The 20,549-nt window shown below is 40.4% G+C and overlaps 2 protein-coding genes and 1 pseudogene across 3 annotated transcripts; 2 read left to right on the top strand and 1 right to left on the bottom strand.

Moving 5' to 3' along the window:
- Positions 1-91: 91 nt before the first annotated feature.
- On the bottom strand, positions 92-6,025 carry LOC146455060 (uncharacterized). The gene has a single exon (XM_085094720.1). The coding sequence runs from the start codon at positions 6,023-6,025 to the stop codon at positions 92-94; it is 5,934 nt and encodes a 1,977-aa protein (XP_084950846.1).
- A 2,342-nt stretch (positions 6,026-8,367) lies between these two features.
- Positions 8,368-8,813, top strand: LOC146455059 (profilin pseudogene; annotated as a pseudogene).
- Positions 8,814-13,115: 4,302 nt separating this feature from the next.
- Positions 13,116-15,934, top strand: LOC146455058 (WAP four-disulfide core domain protein 18-like). 2 transcript variants are annotated; one of them, XM_085094718.1, is made up of 5 exons: positions 13,116-13,185; positions 13,566-13,631; positions 14,150-14,186; positions 14,813-14,982; positions 15,828-15,934. In XM_085094718.1, the coding sequence occupies exons 2-4, from the start codon at positions 13,575-13,577 to the stop codon at positions 14,977-14,979; spliced, it is 261 nt and encodes an 86-aa protein (XP_084950844.1). In that variant the 5' UTR covers positions 13,116-13,185; positions 13,566-13,574; the 3' UTR covers positions 14,980-14,982; positions 15,828-15,934. The 2 variants fall into 2 exon arrangements, with proteins under 2 accessions (XP_084950844.1, XP_084950843.1); XM_085094717.1 differs by lacking the exon at positions 15,828-15,934 and having other exon boundaries at positions 14,813-14,983.
- Positions 15,935-20,549: the final 4,615 nt, after the last annotated feature.

Raw genomic sequence — 20,549 nt, 5'->3', positions numbered from 1 at the left:
ACTTGAAGATTTTCCCTTGGTCGGGTCCACTTCTGTCTGGTTTGTAACGAGAGAAGAAATTCTTTCCTCCACCTGGCCCAGAATTCGTTCGTTAAATGTTGAACCCGTCGCCACCATTTTCTTGAATACAGGTCAGTGGATGGAATTTTCCCGGTGGGGGCAGGACCACCTTCGTTTTCAACGTCAGGAAGTGATTTGGCGTGAGTGGTTCTGCTGTGTCTGATGATGTGGTACCTTCTGCTGTTAGAGGTCGGCTGTTAACTACTGCCTCTGCCTCGCACATGAAAGTCCGCAGAGCTTCGTCGTTCATTTGGTGGCCATTTTTCTCTAGTAGGGCGGAGAGCACACTTCTCACGGTTCTTATTTGGCGCTCCCAAATTCCACCCATGTGACTAGCGGTGGGGACGTTGAGTTTCACCTCGAACCAATCGCAGCTTTCTTTTAGCATCTCTTGTTTTACTTGACTTTGGTCCATTTCCGCTAACGCGTCCTTGAGCTCTCTTCGTGCTCCAATGAAATTCGAGCCATTGTCGCTGCGCATCTGACGCACGGGACCACGCCTACATATGAAACGGCGAAGGGCGTTGATATAGGAGTCTGTTTCCAAGGAGTTGGCAACTTCTAGGTGAATGGCTCTTGTTACTAGGTATGTGAACAATACACCATATCTCTTGAGTTCCTTGCGTCCTTCTCTCACGTACCAGGGTCCGAAATAGTCCACTGCGCAATATGTGAAAGGAGGGGTAGGTGTTAATCTGTCTGCTGGGAGATCTGCCATTTTCTGTTCTTGCACCTTTGCTCTGAGCTTTCTGCAAGTGACGCATTCATGGACCAGCCTGGAGACTACTGAGCCACCGCCTATGATCCAGTAGCCAGAGGAACGAATTTCGTTGAGTGTAATTCCTTTTCCTTGATGTAGAGCCCTTTCATGGTAGTGTCGGGCTAGAAGCTTGCTAACGTGCCCATGTCCAGGCAGGACAATGGGGTGCTTTACATCTTGAGATACGCTAGCTTGCTTTATTCGTCCACCAATTCTTACTAGATTGCTATTATCTAGGAACGGATCCAGACGGGAGAGTGGACTGGCTCCTTTAGGTTTCTGAATCCTGGGTCTTGAATCATTTTCTCTAGGGGTTTCGTAATCTGTAGTTATCTTCTTCAGTTTGCTCATCTCTTCTTTAAAAGCTTCTTTTTGCACGTGTCTTATGATTTCTTGTTCTGCTTCTGTTAACTCATCGACGTCAATCGGACGATACTCGCGCGCTGCGGATCTTGTCTTCACTCCATCCATAGTTGCCTGCTTTCCGCGTGTTCTTTCTAGTAAGATCTTTCGGTACCGCAAGCACAAAGCAACGGCGCGTTTTGCTCTGAACCAGCTTGAAAGGTATTCCAGCCGTTGAAGCAGAGTTGCGTATTGCTCTTTGTTTGTCGTACAAGTTGTAAAGGTGGATGCCTTCCTTACTTCTTTATCGTCAGGCTGCAGGGATTCGGGCACACTCCTCTCTAAATTCTTCCAGCTATCGTGGTGATCCCAAAGGAAAGAAGGTCCTCGTAGCCACCTCGAAGGCTGCAGGAGGTCTTTGGGGCTCAGACCACGCGAGGCATCGTCGGCCGGGTTGTTCTTTCCGTCAACGTACTTCCATTGTTCGGGGACGGTGCGTTCTCTGATCTGCTGAACTCTGTTTGCAACGAAGGTGTGAAACCGGCGTGCGTCATTGTATATGTATGCCTGAACTACTTTGCTATCGGTCCAGAACACTTCTTCGACTTCTTCGTATCTCAGCTCTCTGCTCAGCATCTCGCTAACTCGGACGGATACCAGGGCGGCTGTCAGCTCAAGGCGCGGTATGGTTATCGGCTTCAGAGGGGTAACACGTGCTTTACCCATAACTAGTGAGCAGTTCACTCGGTTTCTTGTGTCCACCAAACGGAGATAAGAACACTGGCCGTATCCTTCTGTGATAGCATCCGAGAAGTGATGTAACTCGACTTTCTTGAGGTTGTCCATTTCCTTTAATTTGAAACATCTTGGGACTTCCATCATCTCTAGAAGGGGGAGTTCATTTCGCCACATTTCCCACTGCATCCGTAGTTCGTCAGGTATGGCGTCATCCCAGCCTATGCTTTCCTTGCATAGCAGCTGCAATATTCTTTTTCCGCGTAGCAGGAATGGGGCCGCGAGACCAAGCGGGTCGTATATCGAGCTTACTGTTGACAGGATGCCACGCCTCGTCAGTGGTTTATCCTTTAGGGTAATACGGAACTTGAAAGCGTCGTTCTCAATGTTCCATTCTACGCCGAGCACACGTTCGGGAGGAAGTAAATCGCGGTTCAAATCAAGTTCCTTGATCTCCTTTGCGCGCGACCCTATGGGTGTGGACTCGACAACTTCTTTACTGTTAGACGTGAACTTGTGCAGTCTAAAGCCTCCTCTCATGCACATCTCAGTGCCGTTCTTGATCAATTCAATGGCTTCTGGTACGGTTGGGACTGACTTAAGCCCATCATCGACATAGAAATTCTCCTTAATAAAGGAAGCTGCTTCTTTTCCAAACTCATTTTCACCGTCATCAGCGGCGGTTCTTAGGGCTAAATTAGCACAGCCCGGAGAGGAGGTAGCACCGAATAGATGTACCGTCATTCTATATTCTGTTGGCTCCTTTGAGGTGTCTCCTTGTTCCCACCAAAGGAAACGGAGAAGGTCACGATGTTCCTCATTGACGTGTACCTGGTGGAACATGCCCTCGATGTCACAAGCGAATGCCACAGGTTCTTGTCTGAAACGGCACAGGACACCAACCAAGGAGTTTGTCAGATCGGGGCCTTGTAGTAGATGGCGATTAAGGGAATGTCCTTGAAAATCTGCTGAACAATCAAAAACTACTCGTAGCTTGTCGGGCTTCTTAGGGTGATACACCCCATGGTGAGGAATGTACCAAACTGTTTCATACTGCTCGGGGGCCTTCTCTGCGTGGCCTTCTTGGAACATCTTCTGCATAAATGACACATAATCTTCCTTGTATTTTGGGTCAGCGGCAAATCGTCGACTTAACTGCTTTAATCGTGCTTCAGCGTGTTTCTTGTTCCATGGTAAGTGAACGTTTTCATTGCGGAGTGGTAAGGGGATTTCATAGTGCCCATCTTCTGCTTTATGAATACCATTAGAGGTAATGTTCATAAACTTTAAATCTTCCTGGGACATGGCTAAGTTCGCATCTTGAGGCTCAGAAAAGTCCTGCTCGAACATTTTCTTGATTGCCAAAGGTGCCATTATCTCCTTACAGCTTCTCAGAGGGATGAACTTGCCAGTTGAAGTTTCTTCGCTTGCTATTTCTCGTGTAGCGACGCGATGGCATCCAGCTGTCATTTCGATTTCATTATCATGATCTCCGTGGTTTCTGGCTCCTACCACTCCCCAGCCCAGCGTTGTGCATATAGCGTACGGGTCGTTTGACCTTCCAGGAACTATGGATCTTGGCTTTAAGGCACGAACGCAATTGTTGCCTATCAGTAGGCCGATGCTCAAGTGCTCTTCATATGTTGGGATCTCTTCAGCAATTTTCTCTAAGTGCTCGTACTTTCGGGCGGTTTCCGGGCGAGGAATTTGTCCACGTTGGCCTGGTATATTCTCTCTTGTGTACGTCTTAGGGAGGGGTATGTCTACTTTGCCGTCAAAGCGTGATACGATGAGACCATCAATTCTTTGTGTGTCAATCTTTTCTATGGCGTGCATGGTGCCCAGCTCTAGCTTAATGAAAGGACCAGTTACTCCAAGCTTGTTTATTACGTCATCGGTGACAAAACAGGTATCACTCTGATCATCTAACACGGCGTAAGCTTTGACTCGACGATCTGGGTCATTCTTGTGGTGAATCCATACGGGGAGAATCATGGAGGTTGTAGTGTTACTGCAGTTTACGCAATTGTTCGTGGCTCTTACGGTTTCCTCGGTGCTTTCTTGTCTCTTTTCTTCAGGTGAAAAACGATGGAGGGCAGTCGCATGTGGCTTCTTACACACCTCGCACTGAGTTTTCTGCTTGCATTGTCGTGCTGTGTGGCCTTGACTTAGACAGGAGAAGCATATTCCTCGCGACATGCAGAGTTCTAATCTTTCTTTGAACAGCTTTTCCGTGAAGTTCTTGCACGCGGCAAGGCCGTGTTTTCCCTTGCACAGCATACACGAACTCGCATCCGGGGGGTGTTTGCACGACGATTCGCTGCCTGTGGTGGTTAGTGCGATGCCATGTTGCTTCTTCCTATCCTTTCTTTCAGGGGTTCGCCTCATCCTATCGGCAGGAAGGTTTCTTTCCTTTTCCAATTCTTTCCTAGTTGAGGTTAGGGCATCGTGCGAGAATACTGGATGATTGGCGTCAAGGGATGCTTCTTGTGTGAAATCGACGAAGTTTGCAAAGGAGTATTCACCACATTTTGCCTCTAGTTTCTTTGCGCTTTCTCTCCACTTATTGCCGTAGAAGATAGGCAAGCGAGCCGCGAGTTCTCGAATCGTTGAGTAGCTCTCGAGTTCCTTTAAGTACTTCACGGATTTCATCGTTTCTTGGGTCATGATAAGAAAGTCGCTGAATTCTTGCAAGTCTGCGCTTGTTATGCATGGCTTCCAGTTCCTCAGTTTATCTCTGTATGCTTCGTAAATTCTAAAGGGGTCTCCGAAGCGTTCTTTCAGTGTTTTTCGCGCTCTTTTGTAAGCATCTTCGGTCCGCAATCCTAGCAAACCACTGATCGTTTTTTGTGCCGCTCCACACGTGTATTCGCCTAAATAGTAAAGCTTGTAGTTGGGGCGAACAACTTGGTCTTCGATCAATGCGTCGAAAGCGTTTTCCCATTTTGGGTACTCTAAGATATTTCCGTCGAAAACTGGAGGCTTGAGAACCGGAACTGTCATTCTTCGCAATAATTCGACTTGCGTTTTCTGTATTTCTGCGTTCTCTTCCTGAATACGCCAAATTTGAGAGTTGTAGTGATGCTCCGGTGATTCGATACTTCTCGCTGATTGGTTGATATCTCGATGAGCCAAAGGCGTGTTGACGTCACGTTGCGAGAGAAAGTGAGGCGATGTTCCCGCGCTTGTATTCGCGGTTTGTTCGTTCACATCTGGTGATTGTTTTGGTGTTCCGACAACAATAGGGTCGTTAACTTCGTTATCTTTCTTTTTAATTTCCTTGCGGGTAGTTTTATCCGCTTGTGGTTGACCAACTGGCTTAGAGTCGGAAATTCTTTGTTTTTCGCTTTGTTTTTGTAACTTATCCGTGGCTTCTTGTAAGACAATGGTGTCGTTTAATTCGGATTCTTGCAGAATCTTCTGAATTGATTCGGCCGCGGAAAGTTCTCCATGCAATTCCTCTCGCTCATGTAAGCGCTCGAGCTCCTTTTCTTGAAGTTTTAATCCGTCTCGCCGCCTTTCGATTTCCTGTCGCCTTTTAAGTGTGTCTAATTTTGCTTTAATTTTCGCGGTTTCGATTGCGGCTCGCTTTGAGGAGGTCGTTGAGGACGTTCGAATGGACGATGCTGATTTTCTGGAGCGTAGCTTTGAGTTTTGCGAAACTAGCTCAACTCTTTCTATTTCTTGGTCTTTTATTCTTACTTTGATGTCTGCTAAACATTCTAACGCCGCATTGTTTACGTCTAGGAATTCGTCATGTATCTCTTGTTCCGTTTCCGGAAGTTCTAATCTGATCAAAAGATCAGTCACGTTTTCGTGTGCGGCTTGAAAGGTTTTTAGGTCAGCTTCTAAACCGTCCTTGCAAGCATTCAGTTTTACAAGGTCCGCTGGTTCTCTTAAGGATGCATAAATGGCGTTCGTACGCGATCGGAGGTCTTTCATTGATCTTTGTCGTTTCTTTGTACCGATTTCTAGACCCTTTTCGGTGCGGTTTCTACTCCGACGCTCCCGACATTCTTCGAATTCTTCATTAGTAACGTGGCTATTTTCTTTGAGGCTTTCATCGCCACCACGTGCTCCTTCAGAAGTACGAACTTCTTTGGTATTTTCTACTTTATCAGTATCCATTGTCTAATTTCAGTTTATAATCCTCTTAGACTTGAGTTCTTAGAGTTCGTTAACCCTCGTTGTTGACTGTAGCGGTCTCGCTCAAGTTAGAAATGAAAATCTCGCTCCCGGGTTGTCACACGCGCAGTCGAGAATACCAAGCCAAATTAGGTTACGATTCTTTCTTTATTGTTCCTTCGTATTCCTATTCTTGTGGCCTCAGGGCACTTATCGAAGCGGTCAACTGAAATGATTACATTAAGAAATTACCTAAATATTCGTTTCTTTTATAGCTAAAAATGATCACAATCCAAGCGCACGTGATATTGAAAAGAACTAAATAAAACAGTCAAGATCTAGTGAAACTAATGGAATAGAAACAACTTACGACCTACATAGCAATGTAATCTTAAACATAAGTAAGTTGTCGCTTACCAACGTTCGCGGGTCTTAATTTCTTCGGAGAATTTCGCTCTAGCTTGTCTTCTAGATCTTGATCTCAAGGGGTCTTAGTTTGAACTGAAACGCGAGCTATGGGCTATGCCTATCTATAATGTGGTAATCACGGCGGTAACATAAATCAAACCACAAAATATTTCGCGACGTATTTGATTCCAACGGAAGCGGTCACACCAACACCGCCAAGTGTTACTAGTTTTACGACGTCAGAGCATTTCAGTGCGATTTACGGCTTATTTGGTTAGTAAATACAGTCAACTCCCTTTATTGCGGACACCCTTGGGACCGCGAGTTAGTGTCCTTAATAGCGAGAGTCCTTAGTAGGGGGAATTTATTTCAGTCAAACGTCTGTAATTCATTTTTCCAGGGATTTAGTTGCTGTCCGTATTATCGGGGTGTCCGAAATAGCGAGGTGTCCGCAAGGCGAAAGTTGACCGTATTATAGAATCTCGATCTTCCGCCTGTACGCTTTCGTACGTGTTGTGCAAGCTAATGAGTTAACGCGTCATTAATTATTAAAGGTAGTCTGTGGTTGTACTGCCCTATGCTACAATTTCCGCGACAAAAATGAAAAATGAAAGACCAGCAAATTTGTCAATTAATTGACAAATTGGCATGCACAACGCGTACGAATTTTAAAGAGCATATAAAAGTCAACTTTCTATCGGGTAAAATGTAAATCATTCAAAGCAGACGCTAACGTCACTGTTCACGCTTGTTTCATCTTCATCAAGTTTGGTGAGTTGTACGGTATATAATTTGTTTTAATTTTTCTTTTGCATTGTTGATTTTTTTTAGTTATTTTAATTGCAATGCGACATTATTATTTATTATTATTAATATGCGAAAGACAGCCATCATATCATGAAATTTTTATCGAATAAAACCAAGAGATAAACGAGGTAGGAGGGTGTCCGCAATAAAGGGAGTTGACTGTAATTCTTGATATAATTGGTCACCTTCAAATCAGTTTTCGGAAATTCGATACCACGTAACTTAAACGAATCTCTAAATCATTCTTTATTAACACAAGGTTAAAACACAGGGTAAGAACGTTTCAGTCTCGAAACATAAATAAAAAATATTTACAATAAGAACATTCAGTTTAGGTTCAACATTGGCCGTAAAATTAGACGTTCTTGAGCAGCGAAAAAACACCCACAAAGCATTACGTGCAGGATATGACGGAAATCCTGCGTAAGGCTGAAAATGTGCAATGTTTAATTTTGGGGCTCACGGATTTAACGTTAAATCCGCTTACTAGAGTTTATTTAAAAAATTAAAAAATTAAAAAATTGAATAAGTGAATGACTATCGCTTTTAGTACGCATGTGCATTTTGCGGAAAGAAAGCCTAAAACAATTAGGCTTGACCTAACGCGAGTCGAGCTTATGGCCTCTACGGTACCGGTGCAGTGCTCTACCAATTGAGCTATCAAGCCAAATAGAGAACTGGTCATTATGTGAATTCGTAATATACCCGTAGATAAAGTGTTGTAAATTTTCATGCAATAAAACAATAAAATACAATACTGGTTTATTTTGAGAAAACTTAGCTATGTAATGGCGTGTTATTGCAGGCAGAGTCTGTCAGTAACACGCCAGCTAATATAAGTGGAGGCTTTTTTTACAACAATTTCTTGAATTCTAAAGAATTTTCTCGTGCCAGTTTGAGGAAAACTTGGAGTCGAACGTGGCCATTTACGATTAGAAGAGACACTATAGCTAGCTGCGAATGCTCTCAGTGAAAACAGTGACTGACTGCATTAAGCCTCGTTATCTTAATACCTTGAATTAAAGGGGGTGGTATTTATTTCACACTAAAATGAAAATGTTTACAAAGATACGATGGCAAAAGTTAAAAAAGTAACGATTGGAGCAGCGCAGCGGGGAACTGAGTAAGGGATGAGAACCCAGAACACCCTACAGGGCTCTCCTGCTTTCCTGGTAAACATAACCCGTTTATCAGATCTTTCAGTTAGTACGCGTGGTGCGATTGGTCAATTTAGCTGGCCGTATTTCACTGTGAACTTTTGAATATAACTATGTGTCATACTTTCGTTTCGCAGATAACTCAATGCGAAGCAGCAAGCATAGCCAGGTGTTTTAAGAGCAAGGATTTTACAACATTCATGAACGGTAATCTTCATGTAGAAGGCGAAGGTTATCAATTCTTGCGAGTGGACGAAGATCGGTTCGTTGTTGCGAAGAAAAAGGAACACGGAGGCCTATCTATGCAATCAAGTAAAAGGGCAGTGGTTATAGGTCACTGCCCTGAAGGGGGTCAGCTTGGTAATACCAACAAAGGAGTACATGTTATTGCAGAATACCTTAAATCTATGAACATGTAACAGAAAACGTGGATATATTAAATTACTATTTCTTTCAACTGAAGGGAACTACGATTCTTTCAAAAGACTTAAGGCATTTTCCGTTTATTCCTGAACTGTTTTCAGTTGTAAAGTAACAATAAATTAATAAGTAATATTTATAGTGTAAAGGATGTGATAATGACGCTGTATAATAGGCCATTTCCGAGTTGCTTTAAACCTCATCATGAAAGCGAGGCTAAGTGCAAAACTTTTCATATGAAAATTACTTTTGTTTGCATATAAATGAAAACCAATTTTCATAATAAAAACTTTGCACTTAGCCTCGCTTTCATAACAAGGTTCAAAGCAACTCAGAAATGGCCTATAGAGTGTGTGCACGGCGGTCATGTTGGAGGACTAAAACAATAGAAGATATTTGCATAAAAATAGAATATATTTCCCAAAGGAAAATCATTGTATTGTTTCGGTCCTCCAACATGGCCGTCGTGCACACACTCTATTGATAGTAACAATAAGTCAATTTTGAGAGCTACACTCGGAGCGCATGATTAATGAATCCGGGCAATGTGGTATGCTTCTTTGATGAAAAAGAGAGGAGATGGCAGAATCTAAGATGCTTAAACATTTTATCGAGCATGCGTAATGTTGGCGACAAGTTTCCGATGACGTAAGGCGTTAAGAAATATGAGTCGACAGGCCCTAGTATAGAAAATTGACTGAAGCTGCCCGAAATGTCGTTTTCACGAGATGTTACAGTTTCAGCAATCTAATTGGCTCCCTACTGACGGTAAAAGGCGCAATCTCGTACACACAGTCCTCAGGGTCTTTGGCCAGCGGTTGGTCGCCTGGCGACCGACCATTAAATCCCCGGCAAAAATAAATTGCAGACGTTTGACTGAAATAATTTCCCGTTATTACGGACTCTCGCTATTAAAGACACTAACTCGCGGTCCCGAGGGTGTAATAATAAAGGGAGTTGTTGTTGTTGTTGTTTTTTTTGCTTTACATAACACAATAATTACAATATTGAACACTGCTTACACTATTTACAATAAATACAATACCTACAATACTGACAATACTTATTGCTTACATTGTTAACAATACTTACTATTTACCAACATTCTAAAGTTTCTTATGCTCTAAGTACACATTTGCATCGGAAGAAACTTGTTTGCAAGATAATTGGCGTTATTGAGGCAGGATAAGCTAACGGATGAAGGACATAGAGAATATCAGGGGCGTTGGGAATAACACTATAACTGAAACGATAGTTTCTACGTGATATCGTTTAGGCAATAAAGGGAGTTGACTATATATAGTATTCAGTCGATTTGTTTGTTGTTCTTTGTTAGTTTAGATTCAATTCTTGACTTTTGGCGTTCTCTTACAGTGCGGTTCTCACTTTTGGATCAGTAGATAAAATCCTTAAGGACGGTGCCTACTAATTCCGTAGTATTTTTGTGCGGTTTCTGGCTATACGGGAAAAGCAGATCTTAGCAAGACCTATTGGAATCCAAAAAGAAAAGTGGGGGTAGCCACGCATTTTTCAGAGATAATTAAGCAGCAATATCTCTAAAAAGCTCCAAAATATAAAGCAATGTATGGGATTCTTTCCTAAATTGAAGCTTAATTATCTCTGAAAAATGCATGGTTACCCCCAATTTTCTTTTGAGATACCAAAAGCATTTGCTAAGTTCTGCTTTCTCCGTACAGTTTTAAACCGCGCAAAAATATTCTTGTATTAGTAGGCACCACCCATAGGAAACCCAATTATCTCGCGATGCGCAGAACGTATGCGCAGTAACAATAGTAGGCACCGTCCTTCAAGTTTCAGATAAGAAACGTCTCACAGTGTTACTTGATGTCGGAGGATACTGGGCTTTTTCTGGGACTTGCATACGACGTTCGAGTACAGGGGGTGGGAAGGGGCGGCTGAGATGCGTAGGGTGGGGTGGGTGTAATAAGATTTAGTGAGAGGGACTGCTGCGAACTTCACAGAACACAAGCGTGAAAAAGTTCCTTTTTCTCCACATGAGAAACAAAGAAAGTAGAAGATAGTTCTTGCACGCTCGGCCTTCGGCTCATTTCCTTTACTCATTTGCTGTGTATCCGACACAAATTAGTTTACACGTACAGAAAAGCAGCCATATGTTTCTTCAGGGAAACTACAAACGGCCAGTATTATACTGTATTCAAAACGAATTAACCTTTATTCTGCTTTGTATTAAACAACAAATACGATATATCGTTAGTCTAACATTTTTAGCCTAAAAAGTCTGGAATAGCAGAACCTGACTTACAAAAATGATCCCTACGAAACTTTTTCTAAAAATAAAAATTAGCGAAATTACTAACGTTTCGAGTTTCAAGTGAAATAAGTATGTAATGTTAATATGTACTAAAAAAATGTCAGATAATACCGTGTGGAATATATAAACGTAACATATTTATTTCTTCACTTGAAAATGATATCATGATGATATCGAAACATTGTGTAATTTCGCTTACTTTATTCTTTAATGTTTATCTACAACTACACCGATTAAAATCTTTCTACCCTAAAACTCCCGCAAAAAAACTCCCTTCCCAAAGAAGTCCCGTAAATCCAAAAACGACATTCGAAACTTCCTGTCATTAATATACCTGAGTTGTTCCCTGGGGGGGGGGGGGGATGTGGGGAGGGGGAAAGCGGGGAATTGACACGAGTTAAATGGGTCTAACTTGACATTACTTCAAAAGCTAATCATCAAATACTGGCGTACAGTGCAATCCGTAGATTAAGTACTAAATCTATTATCCCCTCCAAAATTAATTCGTCACGTGGATGTAATGTTACAAATGTCTCGAATGTGATTCACGCCTCGGTCACTCGTTACTCAGGAAGCATGCAACTTGATTCCTTTACGTAAAACGGATTTACCTAAAGGAAACAAGACAAATGTGCTGTATGGTTTGCGTTTTATGTATTATTATATACAAGCATGTAACTATCCCTTAATCACTTAATCAAAGAATTGTTAAAATGGCCACTGGTGTCTACAAAGCTATCCATGGATATAAAGTCCCTAGAGGAATAGGTGATCGAGCTATTGCATGAACGATCAACTAATTATAATCGTAGAGGAAAACACATCCTCGAGCTACCCAAAGTGAATACAACCATGCACCTATGGACTTAAACCCTGGAGATACACCGCAGCTAAGATTTGGAACGCTCTCCCGGATCAGTTCCGTGCCGCTAACAGTATTGAATCATTTAAGAACTTAATGTCTAAGATGGATTTCTTAAACTTTATATTCTAATTGCGCAAATACATGTAAATACGTATTGCTCAGTTGTAATATCACTATGTAATGATATTGTGATCCGCTCTTAGTTTTAATAATTTTTTTTAACTGTACATACATTTTTAAGCCATTCTCTCTTTTTATTATCATTTTTAGTTTATTATTTTTTTCGTGGTATGTCTGTAAAGTAGCTGATTAGCTAGGACCATTTACCACGTAAAATAAAGGGTATTGTATTGTATTGTATGAAGTTAGCGAAACTCTTACGAAACGCGTAGGATAATCAAGAGTTTTACAATAGGCCTTATCATCGTTTTCGACGCCATTTTGACGAGTAGGCAAACACGTCTTGAAATAACAGTGTTTGTATGAAAATCCGATGTCAAATTATTTTCATAAAACATCGCTTCTGAAAAATTCATGAATTGGAAACTTTTGGCAATAGGAAAAGGATTTTAAGAAAAAAAATGGAAGGATGCAGCTGTGCCAGAAAGGGTCCAGTCGTTTTTTGAACTTTCCATACATTTGTCTGTATAGTGAACCAGCCGTGAAATGCTACTAAAAATAGTTCGAGGGAAAAAAAAAAAGGGAAATGTATGGAAAGTTCAAAACAGGACTGGACGCTTTCTGGCACAGCTACATCCCCCCTATTTGTTTCTTAAAATCGTTTTCCTAGTGCCAAAAGTTTCCAATTCATGAATTTTTCAGAAGCGATGTCTTATGAAAATTATTTGACATCGGATTTCTATACAAACACTGTTATTTCGAGCCTGTTTGCCTACTCGTCAGAATGGCGTCGAAAACCGTGATAAGGCCTATTCAAGTTCGTTCAGTGCTGCTAACTAGTTTAGCCTTTTTCAAAAATTTTCAAAAATTCTGTTTAAAAATACACGCAAATTTTGGCACGTTTTCGTATCAATTAACTAAAGAGTGTTATCCGTTGTTTATCTTAACCTCAGCTGTGTTGGGTCAGAGTTTGTTAATATTTGCTCTGCAATATTAACGTTTAGGGCAAAAAAGTGATATTAAAATACACTTAGCTCACCTTGCATCAGTAATCTAGCATCAAGAGGCGAAACGTTGACTTAAGATTGTGAAGGTAAGATGAATTGACCAACTCTGGTCGTAAAAATGTACAATTCGAGTTAACTACTCCCCAGTGTGCTAAATCACAGGTTTACCATCCTCTGACTGTGTGGTGAACTGTGGTTTTGAATTGCTGTATAGGTTATCAAATAAGCCTTACTTAAGGCAATGTTTAGGCCTTTCTAGAATAATGAAAAACGGGATAAAAACTCTAAAACGGTAGAAATTTTAACATCATTTGCTGTGTTTAACTCATTTTCATCGGTTTAAAAATCACTTAAAAATGCGCAGTTTAGAAAGGTTAAGTTCGAATACGCAAGCAGTAGACGCAATATGTGTTCAAGGCTTCTAGCGTGCATTTGTTAGATTTCTCTACTCGTTTTATTTTTGCAGGTATTCGTCATGAGGTGTTTTGTGTTAGGTGTTGTACTCGTCTTCATCATTTGTACTTTCTGGAGTGTAAGTATAATTAATGTAACCCGGGGCACCTAAGCACAAAACTGTTTTTTCCTGTATTCCTAGGGATAAAAACTCTAAAACGGTAGAAATTTTAGCATCATTTGCTGTGTTTGACTCATTTTCATCGGTTTAAAAAGCACTTAAAATTGCGCAGTTTAGATAGGACGTTTTATGGAGGACTTAAATACACGACGAATTTTTTTCTTTCTAACATTTAAACCGAGTTGGGATATTCGCGACGACGTTTGAAAAGACGCCAATTCATCTTAATGGTTCCATTTTCGCTGCCGTCGCCGTCGCTGTTGCTAAAGCTCCCTAAAAAAAATTCCGAGGCTCGGAAGTCGAAATTATACGATTCCTTGAACAATAAAATGCAGGTCTCGAATTTGGCGAGCATTTCATTTTCTCAGTTAATTAGTTCCTTGCGTTCTGCTGCTATAAAAATACATTTGGTTTTAATTTAGGCTCCTTTTAACAGTTACCAACAACTGTTAATTCTAATCAACTATTCTTTGTAGATCAATGCGATGCCCAGCAACAAGAGACCAAACCGGGGTAATTATCTAAAAAAATTGTTGCATATATATGTAGACATTTTCTTTTGATGTAGATCATAATTTTCCTGGCGATATTGGCACAACATGAAAATAACTTTATTAGACTACAACTTATTCCTATCAAAAGTCCCAAGTTTGGCGTTTCACATTGGTTGCTTTCGTTTTAATGTCATCACATTTAATGGGTTTATCAACAACCAATAGATTTAGTCCTTACAGGAAGTTCGCGGCCGAAAATGTAGGCTCTCAGATAAGAAATAAGTGTAGAATCATAACTTATAGAGCGGTTTTCAATTTAGTGTCGAAAGTAATTTGCATTCACTTTGATATTGCGTTACTGCGCTTTGTGATTGGTTAGAAAAACCGCGTCATTTTCTCCGCCAGTGAGAAGCAAAACCGAAAGCAATTGCGACTTGCTCGCATATGTTTTCCCGCGCTTTGCGAAGGTTGTCTGTATTTACTTGGATTGGGTCAATGCGCTGTTAACATCTGTTGTGATAAGTCAGCGAAATTACTTTGGCAGTTTGGCTTTGGTTTTACGACACTCAATCGAGAACTGCTCTCTATAGCTAATAATCAAATTAATGAACAAGTAGGACTAACTTCAGTTAATTTGACGTTCAGCGGCATGGCTTGGAGGAATGGGGACAGATGAAAATGGTTGTCCCAAGCCACTACCGGGCATGAGTGGTATCTGTGTTATGGCTTGCTCCAGTCATGATGATTGTGATAGAGGTTACAGGTGTTGCTCCAATGGATGTGGATTCAGTTGCGTGCCAATCGACGTATGATCAGTGATCAGGTAAAAACAAAGGACGTCAAAAGGCATCATTTTGCATCTAACCTGAACATGAGGTACATTACTGGTGCTAAATTTGAGCAGCATCACTCTAATATTTCCCGAGATATTCTTTGTACTGAAACGAGTTGGGACGTCATCAATTTTTCAGCAAGAACTTTAATATCTCTGGAGCGAGAGAAGATATTCAAAACAAGTAAACACCATTCTTGTTCTCTTTTAAAGGCCTTTCAATTAAGTATACGTTTTTTTTTTTTACTTTATAGGTATTTCTTTAACAATTAATCTCGTCTTTGATTTTTCAACTCAAAAAAAAAAAATTCACGCTTTAGTTTCCAAAACCAATTAGGTGAATCGGATTGTTAATGGAGTCATTTCGCCCTTCAACGACACCTAGCTACGTAGTCATAAAAAGTCTTACTTATGATGTTTAGCCATTCTTTATACCCAAGTTTATCCAAGGACTTGCAGCCTAACACAGCAAATTTTGTTTTAATGACAGAAAAGATAGTTGCGACGGAATTTTTTCTTTGCTAAAACAATCACAAATTCTTAACAATTATTCCACGAGCGCGCGTTGGATATGAGATGATAGATAGCCAACGAGGCGCGTATCCAACAAGCGCAAGTGGAATAATTGTTTAATTAAAAACAATCAAGAAATATTGCTAGATCTTACTTATTTCGCTCTGTAAGAATAACCAACAAAAAATTTAATGGTCGCCATTTCTCTGCCATGGTATAATGGCTCATATACCGTGGCCGCTAAGCCAATCAAATAACTCGAATTGCATTATACAATGATTCTAACATTTATATCTATGTCTCTCACCCTTGCAGAAAAACTGAGACGGAATGGTGTTCTGTACACGAGCAAGTATAGAGTAGAAGAATACCTTTCCTGTGCATAAGGAACAGATTGTTTCTTTGAGTAAACAATAAATAAACAAATATCAACGGAAATATTGTGTATGTCTTGGCGAGCGTTATTTAAGCAGTGACCAAGCCGCGGTCACTCAAGAAACTGAGGGACTCTTAGGGTGGGTACCCTCTTTTCCTATATATATAGGAAAAGAACGTCTAATTTTTCGGCCAAGGCTGAACCGAAACTGAACGTTTTTTTTTTTTTTTTTCATGTTTTGATCCTGAAACGTTCTCTGTACGTTGATGTGTTACGTGATACACAATTTTCGAAAGCCGATATGAACGTAACCAGGAAAGTCAGTAAAAAAAAGACAATTGTGCTCCGTGTCGTACAAAAATTAAATTTCAAAATCATCAAAATTAACATTTATGAGAAACTACTTATTGCTTAATTAATGTGAGAGTTGACAAAACATAGCTGGAAAAAAGCTCTTTATAAATCTTTCTGTTCTACATTGGGGCAAAGCAAAGCTGTTGTTTCTGCGTAAGTTGTGCGGTTGGCCCAAGGCGGGAGAAAGGGGGGGAGGGGGGGCAATAGATGGTACAAGCACGATTCTGGGTGGTTTCTGATGCTGTGCCACACTCCGAAGCATAATTCACCTCTTCTAGTATCGACACGAGTGATGTTGCAGAGTGAGAGAGCCACACCATAGCTTGTTTCTGGGAAAAGAATACTGACGCAAAGCTCTTTTCTGGACTGCCTCTCCGGTGATAAAGGACCATCACACTTTTGAATGTAACTTAAAGGGGCATTGCCACCTATTTTTAGTGTCACTACGAATAGCCCAAAAACATATTTGTTTCAATGGAATCATAAAAAAAAATATTGGTCGAGGTTTGTTAACAATAACGCTACTAGTGCATAGAAACTACTATTAATTATGTTTGGCTGCGGGTGGCTAGGAAGGAAGTGGATTGCAACTTGAAAATATTGGCCAACTTTTTCAAGTTATTCCTGTGTATTTTAAAGAAGTCGCTACAACTTGACTATGGTATGTTCTTCCTACGAGAAAAACCTTTTGATATTTTCTTCCCGATGTTGCAAGAGCAATGTCATGTTACAAGCCAGGTTCTTTGTCAAATATTCGAGCAGTTTTGACCAAAATACAGCAAAATCATCGTGACAGTGCCCCTTTAACCCTTTCACTTCTATAATCTGAATGCTAATTCTCCTGACCGACTGACATACATTTCTGTTTAAAGTTAGTTCAGAGAATTTGGTTTTACATAAAACAATATCTTTCACCTACTTGATGATTTTCTTTAATCTCACCACCTGTCTGGTTGACAATGTACTGTTAACGTAGGGAGAAATTACATCTTGATCACTCCTGGGAGTGAATGGGTTAAGTAGTCGTGAAAGGATAGCCTGAAAATACTCAGGCTTGAACGAGACCGATTCAAACCCATGACCCCTTGAGATGCCAGTGCAGTGCTCTACCAACTGAGCTATCAAGCCAACTGGGAACTGGTCATATTGTGAGTTCGTAATATATCCGTGAAGGATGGATAAATGAATATGAATATATGAAACATGTATTTTGCACTGCGGATGAAAGATCAAATAGAAGAAAGATCCTCGCAGTTATTACGCAACTTAATCAGTTGCGAAAAGAAAGTCTAAAAAAAATTCAGGCTTGAACGGGATTCGAACCCAAGACCTCTGCGATACCAGTGCAGTGCTCTACCCATCCTCGGAGACGCAGGGGGAGTCAGTCGGGGGAGGGCGAGAGGCGAAATAGCAGGAAGAAAGTTTTCTAGAAAGGGCGAAGGAACGGGCTCCTTCGCCCGTTCTTAAAAACTTTCTTCGTGTTATTTCGCCTTTCGCCCTCCCCCGACTGACTGCCCCTGGGTCTCCGAGGATGTGATCTACCAACTGAACTATCAAGCCAACTGGGAGCTAGTCATTTGTGAGTTCGTAACTGAAATAAATGAAATTCAAAACCTGGATATATTTGAACTGCGAATATAATTTTAAATAGAAGCTAATGGATGAAGGATCGAATGATACTGGTAAAAAACTATTTTCTTAAAACATAAGAGATTAAGCAGAGTTAGAAAACAACTGAAGTTATCACTTTTTTACTTGTTTCATACATTGGGTCACTTCATCCTCGTAAAATGCTTCGTTTCCCATTTTGGTCGACCAAAATTTTGAAAAAATTGAAAACATTGCTGATTTCGATGACCGTATTGTGTACAAGAGTATCAAAGTCCGCGGGGAATATTTTGAGACAAATCATGTCTGTCCAACTAAAAACTTGATAACACGTGTAAAAGTATAGCGATCGTGATCCCTCAAATATGCTAGAAAACATTTTGCGGCTAAAAATTGGCTTATTTTATAGTGAAGAGGAGGTTTTGAATATTGTGAATTTTTTTTAAACGTCTGAGAAGTCGAACCTACTTCACATATCTGGTCCCAGGCTCCAACGCATTCCATGGAAAGAGCGGGAAACAGGCGCGCGTGACTTGATGGGAAGGAAGCGAAACAGTCCCACAACGCCTTGCCCACCACGCGCTATTGAAGAGAGTTACCTAGGAAAAGAACTGCTCTCGCATATAAAAATTTGCAAAAATAATGAAATTGATAAAATGGTGACGGTTTTCGCTAAACTGAGCATCTAGCTAGTATAGATTAAAAGCTAACTACAAGTATCACAAAAATATCGAAGGCTAAGAAGACAAAAGCATCACAAATGAACATGCAGTTCATTAAGCTTCGTCCGAAACCTTACTTTGTTTACAAACATTTATTTGAAAATTCCATCAAGAAATGATGAATTATCTTTGAACATCAGATAATTGATTTACACGCTTTATTTCCGAAACGAACTCGGTGACCCCTAAATTTTTTCCAATTATATGCCACTTTAAATTGCTTATTATCAGATCCGAAGTAAAAGTCCGGCAACAATTATTAATGACCAGGTGAAATATTTTCTCTATCTAACCTAGCTTAATTATATCATGACCTGAGAATTCATCATTACGTTTTAATTTTTGTCCAGAGATCAGTACTTTAAATAAATGTTTCGCATTTTCTCAGTTCAATCTATTTTTAAGTGTATCCAGTAATTGCTAAATCGAGAAGTCGTTGATAGTTTTGCATATTCTCGATTCAGGTAAACAATATCTAACTGTCTGTCTGAATCTCAGCTGTGTTAGCCCAGCCTCAGTCTGCGATATTTGCTCTTAAGTATGACACTTTACATGAAAGCTTCACAAATAATAAACACTTATCTTGTATAATCTCAAAGTCAAAAACACTCAAGAATACTGACGAAGTCGACTTAAGGATAACAAAGGTGAGATTCTTCGTTGGCCAACAAAATGGTGTCTTTAAGGCCTCACTCGCAGCCACCTCCACGAACGCGTTGATGGAAACAAACAAAAATCGTCGTCTATTTCTAAACACTACTTGAGCGAACATAACTCGAACGTGCCTCGTTGTCCTTCAGAACAATTTCACGTGCTAGCTAAATGTTCTAACAAATTTGATTGCCTAATTAAGGAGATGCTTTTCATAAGAAAACTTAAACCATCCCTAAACGTGCAAACAGACTCGATTCGCGCAAAGGTATTCACCTGAAGAACTTGTGATCCTTTGTTAATATGCTGATTTGTAGAGACTGTAAAGTATAGAAATCAAATCTTCGCATTAATTTATCCACTTTGCCTTGAGAATGGTGTCACGATGACGCCGAAACGTCGGCTATTAACTTTAATTTTCGCTTGCTTATGTTTCAGTTTAAAATTGTGCAGATTAATTTTCAGATTTTGTGGCAAAAAATTTTGAAAATTCTTTAATGAAATTCCACCTAGAACCTTCTCTAATGGGAAAATATATGCCGTGCATTTTGATGGCTATAAAAAATGTCGTCTAGGGTGCTGCCAGTTGATTTTGGGAAAGGCGTAACAACAAAGCAGCGTAAATTGATTTCGCGCATTAACATTTAAATGAGCTAGTCCTGTACTAAAGAGTACGGGGGATCGAACCGATATTCTTTTAATTATAAAGGTTCTTAAAAATATGTTATTTGAGGCGTTGTGACCTATGAGTGGTTACGACCGGACGCCGGATTTTCATTTGTGTTGCGGCAGTCCCCGGGGTTCAAATCCTACACCACGATTGTATTTATACAAGTAAATGAAGATCATTTTCCAACTCGGAACTGTTCAGCCGAATGGACTCAACTTTAATTTTAGCTTCATTTGAACTATAACTCTATGCATGCGCGCGCTACCAGTTGTGCCTCCAAACTTCGTATTCTGACGGTTTTCTTCCACACTAAAGAAGGGTTGTATACCCGAAACGTCTTTGTTTTTAAAACATTTCTGACACTTTTCGACATTTCTCGCAGTATCGATCTTACCATTTATACAAGTGTTACCAGTTGTACATTTAAAAAGGACGACTGGTTTGCCGCCTCACCAGTTGCAGCAGTTGGGATGTTTAACCCTTTACCCCCTAATATCAAAGAACAAATTCTTCCATCTTGTCCGTATACTTTTCTTACAAAACCACTGCGGTGAAGTTATTAAAATATCAAGAAAATTCACCTTGGGTGATCATATCCTTAATTCTCATGATCTCAGGGGTTGAATAAGTATTGATATTACAAGGCTAAGATGTTT

The sequence above is a fragment of the Pavona decussata genome, unplaced genomic scaffold, assembly GCF_977016875.1.
Source record: "Pavona decussata unplaced genomic scaffold, jaPavDecu1.1 SCAFFOLD_286, whole genome shotgun sequence".
Taxonomy (NCBI): Eukaryota; Metazoa; Cnidaria; class Anthozoa; order Scleractinia; family Agariciidae; genus Pavona; species Pavona decussata.
This window is presented reverse-complemented; position numbering and strand designations above follow the sequence as displayed.

Bases quoted from the DNA above. Each gene is read 5' to 3' on its own strand.
- LOC146455060 (XM_085094720.1), bottom strand. From the start codon at position 6,025: ATGGATACTGATAAAGTAGAAAATACCAAAGAAGTTCGTACTTCTGAA.
- LOC146455058 (XM_085094718.1), top strand. From the start codon at position 13,575: ATGAGGTGTTTTGTGTTAGGTGTTGTACTCGTCTTCATCATTTGTACT. The intron at 13,632-14,149 runs GTAAGTATAATT...TATTCTTTGTAG, and splicing joins TCATTTGTACTTTCTGGAGT to ATCAATGCGATGCCCAGCAA. The intron at 14,187-14,812 runs GTAATTATCTAA...TTTGACGTTCAG, and splicing joins CAACAAGAGACCAAACCGGG to CGGCATGGCTTGGAGGAATG.